Source organism: Falco naumanni, chromosome 8 (assembly GCF_017639655.2).
Source record: "Falco naumanni isolate bFalNau1 chromosome 8, bFalNau1.pat, whole genome shotgun sequence".
Taxonomy (NCBI): Eukaryota; Metazoa; Chordata; class Aves; order Falconiformes; family Falconidae; genus Falco; species Falco naumanni.
In genome coordinates, this window is record NC_054061.1 from 58,673,052 (window position 1) to 58,691,877 (window position 18,826).

Genomic DNA, 18,826 nt, shown 5'->3' on the forward strand with positions numbered 1-18,826 from the left:
AGGAAAAGCTAAAGGTTAATGTTCTAAAACATGAATTGCAGTTATTCATAAACCAAAAGCACGAACCTGTAAATAGCTTTGCATACACGAGAACTTCACTTTTATTGAGTCTAGTCGTCATGGGATGCTCCGAAAAACAGAAAGAGCCCAGAAAGGTCTGTTTAGTGCTGAGATTGCTCAAGATTGCTATCAAGACACCCATAAAAAGTCGCATTTCTTGCTACAACGATGTTAAACAGCCACAAGACATCTGCTAGTGTCAGCAACTTGTATTAGCCCCAACACCGATCTGAGCTCATGCCATTTTGCATTCCGCAGAGTTTATTTTTTAACGGAGCATTAACATCTACCATGCAATGAGCTGCTTCCAGTACTGGTCAAACCATCACCGAGCAGGCAGCCAGGGACACCCAGCACATCGCAGGTCTGGTCAAGGCTCTCAGACACCATGTAGTCCAAAAAACAAAAGCCTTCTAGTTTTAATTTTCTGCCAACTAATTGCCATAGTAACCTAACAGCCTCCTGCAATCTTCCTTCCTGCCAGTCTCTGCACACAGACACAGAAACCTATGCAAAAAGGATCTTTTTTCTTCTAATTCTAATAAACCCCGAAAGAGGAATTTTAATTTTTTCCTCAATCGACATGATTGCCGTATACGTTTTGTCCTCAGGGAGATGATTACATAAGGAAGACAAAATAGCACAGTTTCTGCTGATGACTTTACAGTCGACAAAAATCTGTTTAGTGAAACCCACAGACTTTTTAAGTAGAAACCACCTCCTTCACAAAGGACTAAAGCAGCAGTTTCGATGCAAGTGCACGTGGCAGAGTTTTGGGTTTTTTTTTTCCTGAGCTTTGAAGTACTGCTGAGCTCTTTAATTTCTAACCAAAGGAAAACCTGCTAAAATCATCAGATTTTTCTTTCTTTCACCCAAAGTTACGGTACCACAGGAGCTGCTAGCACCTCTGTTGATGCGCGGGATCACCATAAATTGGTTGCAAGCCCAAACCTGCACCCCCAAGCTGCGGGCATGGTCTGTCAGCACCGAGCAACCCACGCAGCCCCAAAACGATTTCTTGGCTGCGGGACAACTCACCCACTGATGCCCCAGCACGACCACAGTGGGGGCAGCCGGCCAGCAGCACGATGGTGCTGGCGGTGCCCAGCTGAAGGTCCCTGCGTGGTGACAGCGGTTCAAATATACCCTCTAGTGGCACAGCCAACACAGGCAGCACCGAGAGCTAGCCGTGAAGCCTGGCTGTAGAAATTTTACAGGAGAAAAAGCAGCGGTTGCGGGTTAAAAGTAAATCGATTGGTATTGGACGACAGAAGAAATAATTTTGAGGATGTCCAGAATTCTCTCCGGGGCGGGATGGGGTGACCTTGCAGCCACAGCCAGTTATCCCAGTAAGTATCTTCAACTCTGAGCAATTATTAGTGGTGCTCTGGATGCACAGTACATTTCTTATCAGAGTTTTAAGAAACATTGCCGGTCCCCTGGTTTCCCTCCAAGAGGAGCCAGGAAGATAGACAGACAGTCTATGCCCAGGGGATAGGTGTTGCACGCCCAGCCTGGACAGAGGCAGCCGGGGAGCCGTGGGTGTTCAGGGGCAGCCAGCAGAGAAGTGCAAGATGACAGGGTGTCAGAATAACTAAGCTAATGATTCTTTCGGTACCTTGACTATCACAAACTCATCCGAACACGACAGCACTCAAATCCAGATTGAACCCTTTCCTTTACCCAGGACTCCTACCCAAACTCTCAAGGGCTGCTATAGCTTCTGAATTTTTCCCAATTCCAGTATTACACCAGTACTCCAAAGCTGCAGTCCCAGCTCTATTTGATGCTCTCCAAGAATAGCTATATCTTTGGACATAAAACTTGACCCAGGATGGCCAAAGTCTTCCTGCCTCTCAGCACTCCCTCATTTTTCCTTTTTAATTAAAAAAAAACAAACAAAAACACACCACAAAAACAACTCACAAACGCAATGCAAAACACTCGTATGTGAAAATTTAAGACCCAGGCAAATGAACCATTTTGAAACGATGTACTTCTGAGATTTTCTCTATGAGCAGCGTTTCAGGCACATCTAAGCCAGTTTTTTAGTCTTTAATTTTCCTTTGTGCACAGATGAAAACAGCCCCTTCGCTCAGATCCATCACAATAAAGGTAAGTTCTCAAAAGCAAACAACAATTAAACTGCAAACAATACTATGGCTTTGTCCTGGTGATGATACTATAAAAAAAGCCAGAAATTCAAATTACTATCAAGGAGAAGAGCAGTTTTGTCTGGAACTGGGTCTTTTTACAGCCACCTTAGCCATTAGTTGAGTTAATTCACTGAGGAATGAAAAGTGTTTCTAACAGTGAATATTCAATAAAGCTGTGCTGAATCTTTTAAAACACAGGGCTTACCTTTAAATTTCCTAAATTTTAGTGGGCTGTTTTGCTTGCTTAAAATAAATTAAAACCTTTCATTTGACTCTGGTTACAGCTAAGCTGAAAAGCTATGCATTAGTTAAAACTGATGGCTGCAAACAGTAAAAATTACCCATCGTATTCTGCAATCACTTGTGGAAAGAAAAAAAAACAACCCCCAAACAAATTTATATCTATTTTCCAGAAGACTCAAAAATTTTTAGTCTTACTAGCCAATTCACCAATTAAACGCCTAATAAATGACAGGCAGATTAAACAATCCTACAGAGGATTTTTTTTTTTTAAATGCTCAGTTGCAGCAAGCAAATTGCTGAAACTTAGAAGGCTGAGCACTTTTTCCAGAGACTCTTTCCCCACTGTTGGTGATATATATATACACACATATAAAGAGATATATATATATATAAAAATATATATTACATATATAAAAGAATCCCAAAATGTTATCTGCTGCTCCTAATGCTAATCAGCCGCCTGAAGACTCCGGTCTTTGTTTCTCCAAGCAGCCATCTCCACGGTCATTTACTATGTCAAAAGGGATTAGGAGTTTGAGGATGAAATCAGCGTTGGGAGAGCATGAAATCTAAAATACAGAAACAACCGTTCCAGGCAAAATATCTTCCCCCCCGCACCTTCCCTCTTACTCACTCCTGCAACGGTTTATGGATCGAAGGAAAAAAACAAAATCCCCCCAACGTTGGCTCCCGAACTCATTTAACGCTTTCTGAGAAAGGCAGGAGGAGGGACCTTTCAAATACAGTCCTGGCTTTTGCTTCTGGTTTAGGTGTTTTAAATAAAAATAAAACTAACATGGAAACAAGCTGTATATGGAATTAGAATGGTGAAGGAGACCTCAGCGTAGGGGAAAAAAATTGTATGAGACAACACAACTGTTGGAATCATCAGGAAAACTTTCTTAGAGTAAATTCAGAGGAAAACTCCTGTGGATAATACAAATTTCACTAAGTAATTGCTGTTCTCACGTAATAAGGAAATAGCCGCAGTCTTTGCATTTTTTCTGGAGGTCTCTTACCGGGTTTGCACACTCTGCTTTTGAAAATGTCATGAGGATTTATAGAAGCAAACATGATTTCTGCTTGTATAACAAGTTAGGGAACAACAGACCCCGGTAAAAAAAAAAAAAAAACAAAAAAAACACAACCTGAATTTTACAACTGTTTGTTTCTATAACTACGGAATAACAGCGATGAATACCAATAACATTTTGATGAGTTAAGGACTTTTAAAATTATATGCCCTGCATTTTTCACATTAGAGTTTAATACACTTCTGCCTAATCTGTGAAATCTGTATTGCCCACATACTTTGGCGGTGAGTTCAGCCGCGGGACCTTCGCCCAGCGAACGGTCAGCTAAATTATAATGTCATGCTGTCTCGGGCCGGCAAAGCTGCCGCTACGATGGGGTGGAGGAGCGCCAAGCTCGCAGCAACTCCCCAGATCCCTTCTGCACATCTTATTAGTGACTGGGGTGACTCCACCCTGTGCCCCCCCCCCAACACAGCGATCATGATATCACCCCAACCTCGAGACGGGGCAGCCGGTGATTTCAACCCTCGGTTATGAAGACAATAAGCGACAAAGTGCACGGCAAGGCTGCTCTCTGCTTCGCATTTTTAACTCTTGTTCTCACTTGTGAAATGGCTTGGCGGTATTAACAAACATTAACAAGTCCGGCTATCCCGTCCGACCCAGTGCCGTGCTGCAAGCAAGGGAAAGCCAATATTCGTAGAAGAAATTCTCAGTAGAAAAATAATCGATGCGAGTTACTCTCCTTCCTTCGGAAAGAGTAAAAGGACACTGAAACAGGTTTTCAGCGTGGGGATGATAGGTTTCATTGGGATTTATTTATTCACTCATCAGAAGTCTAACTTAGGATGACAATTATCTGTTATTATTTCATTAGAGCGCATGCTTTTATCAAATCCATACACCAGCTCATGCTGAAACAGAACAAACAAACCAAAAAAGCAAAGCGTGTTGCTTATTTTTCCTCCACTTGTTTTATGTAGAAATAGGGCTTTCTACCCTAAAAGCAGACAAGCAAGGGAAGAGTTAAGGCTTAAAAAAAAAAGAAGAAAAAGTATATCAGTATCTTTGCCTAGCTCAAAGGATTTCCACTGATTCCTCTACAGACTTCAAAGCCTCACAGTTTGGCATTTGGACTGGTTTGAATTAAAGCTCAGTTCTCCACTGTGAGTTTCCAAGTTCATGGTGAAAATGCCTGCTGCTTCTGGAGTTCATTATGGCCAATTTTCTTATCTTTTCTTCATCTTAGGTTTGATCCCCAGCAAATGCAACGTGGCATTCGATGGGGTGGAATAACAAGGTGCTGCCTTGAAGGCATGCATTGTCTCAAGGGGCTAACGCAAGAAAAGAATTAAAAAAAAACGATATATGACCCATTCCCTTCACTTTCTAACTCTCAGGGGACTATAAATTGCAAACTTCAAAGCATTATTTTACATTAAAATCAATAGAAAGATTCAGGGGGAAAAAATGTTTTTCAAAGAAGCTGGTTAAGATTTAAAAAGGTCACTTGATAATGTATTATCATGACCAAACTTGGCATAAGATTAAAAAAAAACTTCCAATTTAACTTACTGACTGAAGGTGTGCACATGGGGCAGACTACGGGAGGTGCTACCTAGGAGGACGAGTCACACCATCCCTCGGCTTCCCAAAACCCTGCTGAAATAAGGGCTTGTGACTAGCTCCAAAGTATGTTCCCCAAATAGCGGCAATCTCCGGACAAAAAGACACCAGTGCCTATTAAGGAATGGTTGGCAAAGGCCTTACTGTGCAGACTGAGCAATTTTCCAGGAGCCTTGTAACTCAATTAATATTTAATAGCAAGTATATCACTCTATCATGAGCTACAGGTTCTCTTTATAATGAAGAGATCAGTCTTGTTGACTGCTGGGATAAACAGACCTTCCCCTTTGGAGGGAAGTGCTGCTTTCCTGTAACAGGAATAAAACAGCGAGACAAATGACAGTTATTTGACTCGATGTTATTTTAAATTGTATACATTCTTTGAAGGCTTTTTAATGGCAGGCTGAAGAGGAAAAGCTCTTTTTGCTCAGTATAACCGAATACAAATACGCGCACAGGGAAGACCAGAAAATAACGCTCCCAGATTTAATGCTCTTCCATGAAGGTGATATTCCATCTGCGTGTCGCCAGAAATTCGCATCCTGGTTTTTGGCAAGTGTGTGTCTCCCTGAATTTATGCGGGTTGGTTGCCAGAAGCGCACTAAATCTGGTTTGAGGACAGAAAGCCACTTCAATCCATAATTGTTAAAAAAGATGCCAGCTGGAGAGAAAGGATGGATCCCTGGCATGGGGGAGGCAGGGGAGGGAACAGGACAGTCTCTAAGAAAAATAAAGCCTATATATCGAGCAGGTCAGAGAATTATATTTGTTCTCCTGGAAAGAGTATCAGAAAGGAAAGTGAGGTCTCACACTGGCCTCTCTTCACTACTGCATTACTTTCAAGTTCTCTACCCAGAGATCTGCCTTGGTTTCACCTTGTTATTGTGTTGCTTCCACAGTTAATTTTAATACCTTCCTTTCCGTGTTCTCTGCAGCTCTGGAAGGCAAACGCATCACTCCAGGCTTGCAGCCAGACCCCAAAACACCACTGACGTACAATCACCCTGCTGGGGTATTTCAGCTGCTCAGAGCAGCAAGGGGATGTCCCACCCATACTCTTGCTATGCCCCTGTAGCAACACTGCTCAGAGAGATCACAACCTGGGTGCGCATGACCACAGATCAGCTAACGTGTGTTTTGTTTCATGCATCTCTTTTGACGATGCTGATATGAGGGGGTAAGTAAGGATCAGCTCAAACAATTCCCTGCAGATAGCTCCCTGTGATCCTCAGGTATCACGTGCTTCTGCGAGCACGACAGTAAGACCAGCAGGACACGACCAAGTGGCTTCATCCCCTGTTCCATTTGGCATCATTCCAAATGATGCCAGATTTTTGGAGCATACCTGAGTACGCTTGTACGACCCAACACGGTGGTTTTACTGGCTTTACACTATTACTGCTAATCAAGGAGGATATCCCAGCAACACATTAATTCAACTCCACAGCTTTGCTTACCTTCATTCACACTCTGACAGTGAGTGATGAGTAACCCTTATTTAAGAGATGGTTGTATTTTTATTCATAACACACAACATGCTGCTTCTGAGGAGAAACCAGAACCCAGTAAGAAAAGCACAAACCCAACAGTTCGGTCGTTGCAATTTCCAGTTGGTTGGAACAGGCACATTCAATATCTTGGGTGAATAATAGTAACATTGAAAGCTTATCAAAACAAGCCCATGTCCCTTTGCTAGGTACAATTGGGAGTAAGCTGTGAGCAGAATTCTTACAGGGCAGAGACTGCATGGCCAACTCGCCCAGAAGTGGGGTACCGTCGCCTGCAGCACAGTAATGATGTCTAAAGCCTTGGGGCAGCTGCACTCCCAAGTTCCAGCTCGTGATGACTAGTTAAAAAGTTTTCCTGGGTTCCTCTCCCCACCCAGGTGGGTTTACCCACAGAAATACTCACCCCAAAGAGGTAAAAAGATTTTTAGCCAAAACCAGAAAAGATTATTCGTATCCGTTGACATTTTACATTCATGCATCGATCAGTGCTGAGCAGCAAGCATGTCAATCCCTTAATGTCACAGGCATGCCTTTATGGCCAGAAATATCCTATTTACTTGATCCAGCTTTCTTTTTATTATGGTAGTCAAAAAGTAATCACAACTAGATGTAAATCTCATATTTCTAAACTTATCAAGAGAAACTCAAGATTAAGGAGGACTGCACGAGGAAAAAGAAACCCAATTTAAGTGAAAAATATTTGTAAGAGGAAACGTCAATATTACCTGAAAGCAGTTAAGTATTCTGTATCTCCCATCGGTGGATCAAGGCCACCAGTAAAGGCCATGTTAACATTGAAACCAACTCCTGCTCCTGTGCCAACCTGAAAAAGGGAGATGATGCTCTTAATTACACACATGGCAACAGCTACCTGCGGCAAGACACCACTGCTGTCTTAATATTCCTCCAGCTGAATATGGATTTTGATTCAAGAGCTCAATGGTAGTGAGGTTAGTTTTTCCCTCTAAAGCAACCTGGTCCCCAAAACAAGAGTGAAAATAAAGCTCCTCCATGCTCTGATCTTTATGGGAGCTGCGGACCAGCGGTACTTGACTGCTGCTCACCCAAAAAACCGTCTCCTTATCAACTGGATCCTCTTCTTCTGCAGGAGACTGTGTTACATGCAATACTTTTCCTTAATATGCTTTCAGCTTCATTCAGAAGCATATTTTATATTTCATTACAGTTGCAACTGGGGGAAAACCCCCACAGTTTTAATCAGAGCGAGCTCCCCCTCTGCTGGGGAAAAACATGATGCACAGAGATTTTCACTGCTTGAGGGACACGTGGGTGGTAAATGCAAGTACCTGCCCACCCTTGCATCTACTGCAGACCTTCCCATCTGCACTGACTGCAAATACCTGAGAAAGGGGAAAACTGAAAAATAAACCAGAAGTTTCTAATAATTTGTTTTCCAAGAAGCAGGGCCATGTTTTCCCCATCCATATTGAAACCCCAGAGCCTGCGTTCAGTCCCTTCCTCAAGCAGGGACCTCGCAGGTGCCTGAGCACGGTGGCCATGAGCTCAGGCTGTGGGTCCCTAGGGACAGCAAGGGGGCTGGGCAGTAGCTGCTGACACCGACCACCAGCAGCTCCCCACAGGGTTCTGAGCATGCAGTTTGGATTTTGCAGGTTTTTTTTTTTTTTTTTTAAGGTCTCTGCATATGAATAGAAAAAATATTAAATTGAAAATTTATGTCTTAGAGAATATACAAGTCAGATAATTCAGGATAAATAAAGCTGCAGGGCTCCTGTTGCACATTATTCCTTGAATCAGTGCTAATACTGCTGGCAAAAAAACCCACCGTGGATGGATGAACCCCCTGTGGTATTTAACCATCTGTGGCTTTAATTGTATTTATTTTGTACTCTTTGCTTTATTCACTCTGGAATGACTCATCTCAAAATTACTGTAAATGGTTAAATACAGAGCGGATGGTATAGCCTAGTGTTTCCTTACAACACTAGATATTTTGTAAACCAGATTACTAGGTTATTAAAAGGTCAGCAAAAAAGTAGGTCTGAGGCCTTTGCATATCCTGAAGCAGAAATTAAGCCTGATGCAAGGGGCTGCTGTACATTCACTGCAACGGTAGTACACAAACAGGGTACTGAAGCAGTACCATGGCACATTTGAGTTTCTTTAAAAATTGAAATGAAAACATTAATGTTTGCTGAATCGGAGAATGTAAAATTGACAGGGTAAGAACTCTAGGATTTTCAGGTGTAATCTGAAGTGCCCTGGAATACACAAAACTAAGTATTCCATATAATTTCCCTTTGATAAATCACTCTGGAAGGACAATTATTTCCTGCTAGCCTAGTGGGAAAGGAAGGATGCAATGGATGTAGGAGCATCCATCCAGAGTTCAGGGAGAAAGGTCTCCCAGCTTCAACGGCTGAGCCCTTCTGCTGCAGGCTGCAAGAACGCCACCAGGAACCGGTGGATCTGGTCCAGCAGCATCAGTGACCAGTGCTTAAATCCCACATTGGAGCTGTGCAATGTGAACGCAGCAGTGGCAGCGAGCGACGCCTCAGCAGGGCCAGGAGACGGGGAGATGGACAGGTTCCAAGGCCATGGCAGGAAACCTGAGTGCTGGTGGCACAGCCACAGACAGCCTGTTCCTCCTGCATCTAAGAAACAACTTATGCCTGTAATCCTGAAAAGTACACAGAGTGCTGGGACAGCTGGCAAAGGGTCCCTCTGGAACAGGTTGTCCTGTAAGGGTTGGAGAGCCTAATTGCATTGACTCATTCTCTCCTCATTAGCCAAGGCGCGTGCTTTCCAGCTCGCAGGGCAGGACACAATGCCCATGGCTGTTAGGACTTGGACGAGAAGGCACGGAACGCACAAACCCGAGCGATGTGTTCCCAAAGGGGCACTAACAAGCACGAGCGTGGGAGCGGTGGCCGGAGCTTCTCTCCAAGCCTTGCTTGGCAGAGGGTCCCTGAGATTTTGGGGGGCACCTGAATCCCAGCCCCGAGTAGGTTCTATCAGACACAGACAGATGCTGTGTCAGTGGTAGCACCCTTACCTCGTCAGGAGCACCGCTGCCTGGAAAGAAGTTCCCATCATCATAGCGATGTAGTGAAATATAAAGAACATTAGGATCATTGTAGAAAGCTTGCTGAGTACCATTCCCGTGGTGAACATCCTTTGGGGACAGAGATTACATGAGGGAGGTTAGCACCTTGGTAAAAATGCAGATGAAAGCCATCAACTTGGGATTCAGAGGGGTTTTCTTTGCTGTTGTGCTTCATTTTCCGCACTTCTCTGATGTGGCTGAAGTAGTTTATCGCAAATCAAACCTGTTTTGCACTGGCTTCAGATTAGACTCCTTGTTTAACACACAGGATAAATGGGGGTAAACACAGTCCCAAGTGTATATCAAAACTGAGGACAGGATTAATTTACTGGGATGGAGAGAACTGGATTCATACCCTATCTTGCAGGACAGAGAGACTATATTAGTTACCCCAGATTTGCATCTTTAATCAGTTTGCAGGGTGACCACTGATACAAGTGTCCAGCAAAGCTGTACTGGACCCAGTAAGGTTAAACAACATAAACCCATGACCCAGATCTCCTATTGCATTGCTGCTTGGTGAAGAAACGCAGTCTGCAACAGGACGGGTATTAAAAATGCCCCTTTGTGACATGAAAGACAGTTGGTGGGAAGTCAGGAAGAGGATGTCCATCTGGTAGGTCAAAAAGACAAATACATCAATTTTAACTTGCAGGTCTAGTCCATGGGAGACCTGTGGCAATTAATCAAAACTCCCGGCTGCCACCCAGCAACTCAAATGCCTTCTCAGCCACATAAAGAAATTTCTAAATCTATTAAAAAAACCCCAACTAATACAACTATCAGCCACATTTTAAAATCTATACATCACCACAGCAAAATCCCAAACAAGCTCTTTCTCAACTCCGCTACGCTGTCTGAAGAGAATTCCACTGTCTTGTTCCAATTTAGAGATCACTTTTGACTGCCTGCCTACTCGCACAGAGGCTGTGCTGGCCCAGAAGCAGGACACCGAGACCATCCAGACCAATGGTCAAGCCATGTAACCTGTCCTCAGATCTCAACAGGAAAGGTGGGATGGACCAGTTAATGTTCCAACTTTCAGAAAAAAATAAAAGCCCACCACGGTCTGCAGTTACCCATCCCTGAGACTGCATGATGGGCTTGTTTTAGAAAGCAACTACTTTTAATTACAACTTCACTCTGAAAACTATGGGCACTGTGAAAATTCTTTCTTTTATTAAAACAGTTCAACGAAAAACCTCAAACTTTAAAAACCAAATTTTGGCTTGCAGACCGCAGGCAACAATTTTTTTCACCAACTTACAAAGTCAGGATTACCTTTGCAAGAAAAAAAAACAACAAACAAACCAACCACAACAGAAAAATGTCTACCTGCTCTCCTGAGGGGTAAGAACTGGCAATTACTCACCCAGTCCACTATAAGGATTTTGCTAACGTTCAGCCTTTGCTGGAGCAGCTTGGCTGCAATTGCCACGGAGTTGAAATAGCAGAAACCCCTGGAGGTGATGAGAAGGGGGAGACAAGAGGAAAAGGAGAGGTGTTAATTATAGGTTTCCTTGGTCCCAATGCATCTGTTACCTAGATATAACACAGTAGGAAAAAATTTCTTCTGCTCTCACTTTTCTTTTCTCCCTGGAATTGCACGTGTGCTCAGAGACACAAAACAGCCACACAGCAGCAGGTGTCCTGCGATCTCTCTGGAAATGGGGAACATTTCACACTTGCCCATGCCTGCTGCAATGAGATGCTGCTCGGTGCCAGCTGCCCAGGGGACCTCCAGCGCTGCACGCGAGGGAAGGGGACAAGAGCGGATGGGGAGAGGATGTGGCAAGAAGGAAAGGAAGGGAAAGGACCTGGGGTCAGAGCACTATGGTGCATTGGTGGGGAGGGAGTGGACATGCCCAGAGAGGCCTCAAAACGCTGGGTCAAGGGGAATTCAACAGCAAGCACTCATCTCCCGCCAAAGAGTGCCGAAGGACCCAAGACACAAAACTTCAGCACACGTTAAGCCAGATACACAAAGGCAACACAATTTATGCACAGGGCCCTGATCTGAAAACAGTCTGATGGCAAAACCCCTGCTATATTAAACCCATGCAAGATGCCCAACTTCAGCTTTTGCTTTGTGAAGCCTTCCCACTCTGAGACACTCCTAATTCAGTGTTGTCACCCCAAGACACAGTTATGTTTGCTGTTACTACTATTAGTTGCGTACCCTTGCTTTCCTCACATTGGAAGAGCCATCAGCATTTAATTTAAAACAATTCACAAGAGTAAAGCAAATAAAAGCATCAGTGCTTTTTCAAAGCATGACTGTAACATTGGTTCTTGCTAAAAAAATACCCACCCCGACACAACTGAGCAGAAGCTTGCCCTCTTCCACAGAATTAGTGGGAGCGCTGAATATAACACTGTCCAGCACATCAATAAGCAAGGAATTCTGCAATGATAACCTAACAAACTACCTCTCTGATGTCCAGCTGCCGATCACACAACAGATGAACACTGATGCAAGTTAATAAAGCACATACGCATACTTACATGGGTGTGCTCTCTTCTGCGTGGTGACCCGGAGGCCGAACAACAGCAAATCCATTCTAGACAGAAAAAATAAGAAAAGGAAAAAGTGAGACAGAAGGGAAGGATTATCACACAAAGACGGATGTAGAGTTTGCAGCCAGAAGCATTAATTCTGCTTTGGAACTATGTAGTTGTTCTCGATGGTTTTCTCGCAAGACCATAGCAGTGGATGATGCTCTCCCTCATTTTGGAGTGGGGAAAAAAAGTCCACATGAATTTCATGGGAACTGGTTGGTACTGCATTTCCTTCCACAGAGGGGGGAAAAAAAAAATCCTTATGAAGTTACTGAAACAGCAAACGGGCTGGCCCAGCTGAAGGCAACAGCAAGACCCTCAGATAACACTGGAATAGTGATTTCATTTGCTGCTCTGGTTTCTTTCTTCCTTTTAATCGGTGCGTAAGAACATTCACCAGGAGTCTGTTGTTCACTTGCTGATATCCTCAAAGATTTTTATGACTAAAGCCAGATGGTGCCATTAAAATGAAGCTAACTGGACCTCCTGCATAACACAGCCCTGAGCAGAGTCCTGTACAGAGCCTCTATCAAAGCCAAGTGTTATTTTCATACCAACCTTCAGTTCTCCTGTGGCTACTTTGAAAACGAGCTCAATGACACAGCCCACAGCCAGGCGAGCGGCACCAGACGAGTGAACTTCGTTCCAAATTGTGTCACTGTCGACCTAATGGAGACACACAGCAACCACATTTAGGAGCAACACGGACAGCCAGCAAACAGACTTATGTTTTACAAAGAAAGTTACTCATATGTATTGAATATATAAATGCATTAACTGCATTAAGTTTAAAAGCATTACATTGCAGAACTGATCTTGGCAGTACTGGGGCTGGGACCCTACCATGACTGTAACATCACCACTACCGAGTGTCCATCCAACCAAATGATGCTCGAGATCACTGTTTGCAACAGCTCTGCAATGCTAAAGGGTCAGTGCCTTAACAGAGGAGCAAATTCAGCATCTCCAGCACTGCAAATTTGCATGTGTCTCCTACCAACATCACAGTATCAGTATATCTTTTAATTGCTGGAGGAAACTGATCCCAGATGAAACAAAAAAGGTTTACAAAATTATTCAACGATTCTATAAAATAAAACACAATAAAGAAGGATTTCTAACAATGGACATTTAAAAGATGCCTGCCCAGGACTAGCAGGGTAAGGTTACGTGGACAGCAGCTTCCCCGGGGAGCCATAAGATCAACTCTGTCTCATCAAGGCTAACAGCAGACCTTCAACATCTAGCTGCTGACTACAGGCATTTATTTCAATGCTCAATATTTGACAGGACCACCATCCTCTATATTTTCTCCCTGAAAATGTGCAAATAGGCCAAAGGCAAGGCAAGGCACTCTGCAAACATCCCCACGTTGTTATTATATGAGGTCACGTCCTAATTTAAACAAAAAGTGAGAAGCGCTGGCATTTACCACACTCATCCCAACAACTGTACGAAGACAAGATTAGTTTGCAGACATGTGATGAAATGCCTGTTCCTTTTTTTTACTGCCACTCAGCTGTGACTCTGCAGAGAGCAGAGGGGGAAGGACAGCTCCCGAGGGGCTGCTTCCAGCCTGAAGCTCTGGATCTCCTCCGCTGCACCCCCGGCCGTCCTGCGTGCAGTGATGAAAGCAAAGCTTGTTTGCTTCTTGCCAGTCACAGCCTTTGCAAAAGCCAGATTGCTGGGACTGTCCCATGTCAAGGCCAGCTCAGCTGCCTGGGAACAGCATAGGATAAATGTAACGTTTCGCAGTGTGAAGGATCAGCTATTTTTCACATATTACTTTGCTGAGCCTATTTATAGAAACAATGGCAAAGAAGAAGGAAAGAAAGAGCTACTTGCTTTGTCTGGCACCCAGCCTGCTCACTGAGCTGCGGGGAGATGCAAGTGACCCCACAGGAGATTGATCCACCTCCTTCATGGCTGCGGTAAGGCCAGTGGAGATGGTGCCAGGTCCATTATCAGGGACAGCTTCTGGCAGCATCTGTCCCGAGGATGCTTTTGAAGTTACAGTAAACCAAGAAGCATTTGGAGAATACCAAAAAGCCACATCCATGCGGTAATGCTGTGCACCGTTTCAGACTCTGCAGAAAGCCACTGCACCGGTGGTAAAGCCTTACAGTGACTATTTGGGGTACAAGGGCTCCCCCAGGCCCCCATAAATTTGAGCAGTAACATGGGAACAGAAGCACGATGGGGTCTGAGTTATGCACAGCTCCAGGAGTCCTGGGTCAGTACTGCACACATGCAGGAGAAGGGACTGATCTGACCACATCCCTCCAAAAGCCCCTAGCAAGGCAGGAAGATGGCCAAGATGCTGCTTCTCCCCACTGACCAGCACGTTAAGTTTCTGTGGGGGTCTGTCTTTGGGCTCTCATCGGCAGTTCTGTAAAAACATTATGGGATGGTCACGCTGCTTTGCAGTCAGGATGGCACTGCTACATTCCCTCAGGGGATCCAGCAGTCTTCATCCCCAGATCCTCTCCCACCAGCATCTGTGAGTGGGAGACACTCATGGTTTATACAACACAAAACATCTATTTGCCTTTTGCCGAGTGCTGACCACCTCAGTGCCCTCGGCCTCGCTGCTCAAGTGCAGTCTGGGCTGAGCGTGTCTAACCTATCTTTGTTGGTCTTGAAAAAAAAATGCCGCAGGACACCAGCAGCTAAAAGCTTCCCTCTCTGCCTGGCCGCAGCAAGTACCAGGCCCCTTCCACGGATACAGAATTACAGAGGGCCACCTTCATTCACCATGAGGCACTGGAGGAATGGAAATACAAACCCCCAGAATTCACGTATCCTAAGCACGGCTTTACCTAAGGGATCCACAGACCCTCGGACCCCCTCCGATGTCTGATCGTGCCAGCCCTCTCCATAAAGCACGCAGAAATCACTGGTGCCTGAGCCAAGTACCGCCACGTTCAGGCCCTTTGATGCCTGCAGAAACCAGGCTTGTGTTGGCAGCGTTTCAAGAAGAATGAGGAGGGCAAGACAGAATGCTTTTAAAGAGTTGTTATTTCTGCAGAAAGAAGTTAAGTACTTTGAAAAAGGCATTCCACCTGTGATTTTGAAGCTAATTTCATGCCCCCACACTCAGCTCCCCAGCAGGAGGAGGACCGGGGTCCAGAGATGTTTGCTGCCGCCCGCAAGCTCTCCACTGCTCCATCCCATGTGCAAACATCTCCAAGATAAGGATTTAACACCCAGGCACCTTCCCCAGAACGGATGTCTGGAGACCACTGGGCCCTACTCCAAGGCAGCACTTCATCATCTGTAACTCTAAGTGTTTGAACAGTCCCACTGAAGCCATCAGTGCTCTGCAGCAGAGGGGCGTAGGCTCTGCCATGGTGGAAAATGTTATTAATGTGGCCCTGAGCTGGACTGCTCCCCAGCTCTGAAGCTGCTGCTGTTTGGTGCATGGGCTGCTGTTGACCCCGCCATCATTCCTGAATTCTGAAGTTCATTACAGGGGAGACGCTATTTGGCTTTCCCTGCCTCTGAGCTCTTTGATGTAGCTGCCATCACAGGAGTTGTTGCTGGGACAGCACATCAAGCCTTACCATCTGGAAGGACTTTATGGAGAGAGGAAGCATATTTCTTGCCTTTTGTTGATCCATCAGTGTGTATTTCTCTTTTTTTCTCCCGAGCTGAAGGATACAACTGCGTCAGAGATACTGAGTCTTCCACATCTGCCGCTGTTGGATGAAGAGCGGTTGTCCTGCTCAGCTCTTGAGAATAATGTTAATGCCTGTCTCTTCTTTCTTGAGAATAATATTAATGCCTTGCTCATTCCAATAAAGAAGCTGCTGTTTCTGTTAGGTGAGCCCGTAGGAGAGGGCTCCTTTAGAGGTGGGGAGGGGAATTCAGTGCCTAAGACCTGCCGCAGGCTCTTAACCATCGCAGCATGTACTGTTATTAGAAAATGATGAGGGAATGCAGAAACGGAAGGGTCAACAGGTTGATGCAGGCTGTCTTTTATGAGGAATGTCTAAGATGTTTCAGTGTCAAACCCAAAACAGTTGTCTTTCCTTGTAAACTTGAAATCTTTATCGATATACACAGTGAGGTTCCTGCTCGCACTCTACTAATGTGTTAGTATACTCTACTAATGTGCAGGTCTTTCCAAACGAAACGAGTGTTGTACAAAAAGTTTCATTATTCTGATCTTTTCTTTAGCTGAATAACTACACAGATAAGAAATAAAGCACAGGGACAGGCTGAGGCAAGCTGTACCGCAGCTCCAGACCCTGCAAAGCAAAGGGGAGCGAAGGAGTTCCACTTTCCCCTCATCACTGCTCATCATCACGCTTAGGTGACAGCAGCACACACTGTCTGTGCTGCCAGCCAGCTGGTCTTACCTAACCGTATCTCCTGCTACTCTAAAGCACTGATTAAATAACCATGCTCGCATTTTGCTCTTCTAAGACTTGCTAATTAGTATTTTCTCATTTCCATTCCATGGAAGTCCTTTTCGTTGTCTCTGCTTTGCAATAATGTACTTTGCCTGTACAGGTAAGGACTTTTATACACTCTAATCAAGACCTTACAACCAAAAATAGTGTAACGTATTCAGGAAAAGATAAAAACCATTAAAAAACACTTTTTAAAGACAGAGATCTTCAGACGTTTTTAGAACGAGCACAGCAAAAGAAAATAATACACACAAAAGAACACAAAGTTACTAGCGATCCTCAGATCGAGTCTTTGAGTGTTTTGAAGAATTTGGATGCAAGTATGCTGGAACAATTTTGCAGATTTTCAAAGCTTGAACTCCTTTCTCCAAAATCTTCTAATTATCCTGGATGAGGTAACCCTCCGGTGCATAGAAGTCATACATTAAGAAAATAATGTGCTGCAGAGAAGTGAAGGTAACATCCTAAGTAAAAATACTCTTTATGGCACTTGCAGATGCTGCTGAAGATCAGCAGGAATAAATTACTGTTGCTTAAATCAGAGCTCACATCTGTTGATATAAGTGCTTCTGTGCTTTCTTCTTTTCCTGCCACAGTCAGATGATTGCAGATGGGAGAGGTTTGTTAGCGGCAGCTATGGTGATGTGAAGGCTTCTTTGTATAAAGCAAATTAGGAAAAAAAAAAAAAAAAATGACAAGAGTTTCCAAGCACCGGGGAAAAAATTTACGCTTTTTCTCATTGATTGCAAATCACTGTGACTCAGTCGTTAAGAGAGCGATCGAAAGGTGTTAGTTGATGAAGTGATTTGCTCAAAACTTCTTCCTGCTTCTTCACTCTAACTCCCTTTGTCTCGCTGGCTGGTAAGAACAACTCACAGTTGCCCAAGTGCCTGACATCATCCTTCATCCCGGCGCTTAACAGCTCTTCAGGGGCTTTGCCTCCCTACATTGCCTTTCAGATCCATCTATTCTTTTAAGCTACATCACATCCCTGATGGAAGAGAACTGCGTTTAATTATTTACAGAGAAATAACTCTGATTCAAGCTTTCCAGCCCATAATTTCGTGTGTCACCCTCAGCTCCTGAATTGTAAGCAACAGCAATCATTCAGCTTTTACCTGCTCCAGGCCAGTCCCTCTCCTGCCCACCGGCATTATTTAGCATCCAACACTGAATTTCATGTGCTGCATTACTGTTTAGTTTCTTGTTATCATGTCACCATCTGTACTGCTTTGCAGGCAACTTTTGCTTTGATGACTCTAAATTTAATACCGTCAGCAAAGGACACTTGCTTATGAACCATCCCCTGCTTTGCAACTTTTCAGTGCCTCTGGGGGACTAACTCTGACCACTATTTCTAATCTTCTGACTGGTAATAAATCCAAGATAGAACCAGTCCCACCTTATTCTCCTAATTTTTGAAAAGTTGGTGGGTTTTTTTCTTTTCTTTTTTTCTTTCTTGCATCATATTTACTCCTTGAAAAGCATTTGGCAGACCAGTATCAAGCTTTCCAGGGAAAATTGTCCTTATGAAGCAGTCAGCTGGCTGGAACACCATCCAGCGTCATGGTGAGCTGAATGCAAAAATCCACGAAGCATCCTCTAAACTGCACTTATTATGTGACAGAGAAAATGAAACCTGTGCTGAAATAAATTCCTTCTCCTCCAAATCTGGGCTACAAACCACTGGTAGTTGAGATGATGTCCTACAGGTGCTCTGATCACCATGTGTACCTCATGTTCCTCCACCATCAGGAAATATTCACCAGTACGAAGTGACTGGTGCCCACACAAACTTCTTACAGCACCAGGGCTGCCTCTCTACAACCTTCTCAACTTGCAAGAAAAAGGTAAACCAGAGACTGATTACTGCTCAGCGATAAGTAATGTTCTGCTAACCTGGCAATCTTGAACAAGGGAGAGTCTAAATAAAACTTCATCGCTCCAAAAAGCTGTATGGCCACCTTGCCGCTTGACAGTGGCCTGCGAAGCATCAGCAGAAAAACACCCCTTAAGCTCTCTTGCTAGAACAATTTGAAATAATTTCTTTATACCATAACAAGCACTCAATCTCCCAGCAGTATTCACATGCTGAAATTTCTCAGATTTACATTACACCTCACACTAAAATTCTTTATAA

At 44.2% G+C, this 18,826-nt stretch overlaps 1 protein-coding gene across 15 annotated transcripts in view; it reads right to left on the bottom strand.

The window, feature by feature from the left end:
- The window catches only part of HDAC4 (histone deacetylase 4), a 266,734-nt gene that overhangs the window by 18,410 nt on the left and 229,498 nt on the right, over positions 1–18,826 (bottom strand). For all 15 annotated transcript variants that reach the window (XM_040604243.1, XM_040604241.1, XM_040604242.1 and 12 more), the window contains 5 exons: positions 12,830–12,937; positions 12,218–12,273; positions 11,085–11,172; positions 9,662–9,781; positions 7,353–7,450 (listed from right to left, as the gene is read on the bottom strand). In XM_040604243.1, the coding sequence (XP_040460177.1) occupies positions 7,353–7,450; positions 9,662–9,781; positions 11,085–11,172; positions 12,218–12,273; positions 12,830–12,937 (470 nt within the window). The remainder of the gene's footprint in view (positions 1–7,352; positions 7,451–9,661; positions 9,782–11,084; positions 11,173–12,217; positions 12,274–12,829; positions 12,938–18,826) is intronic.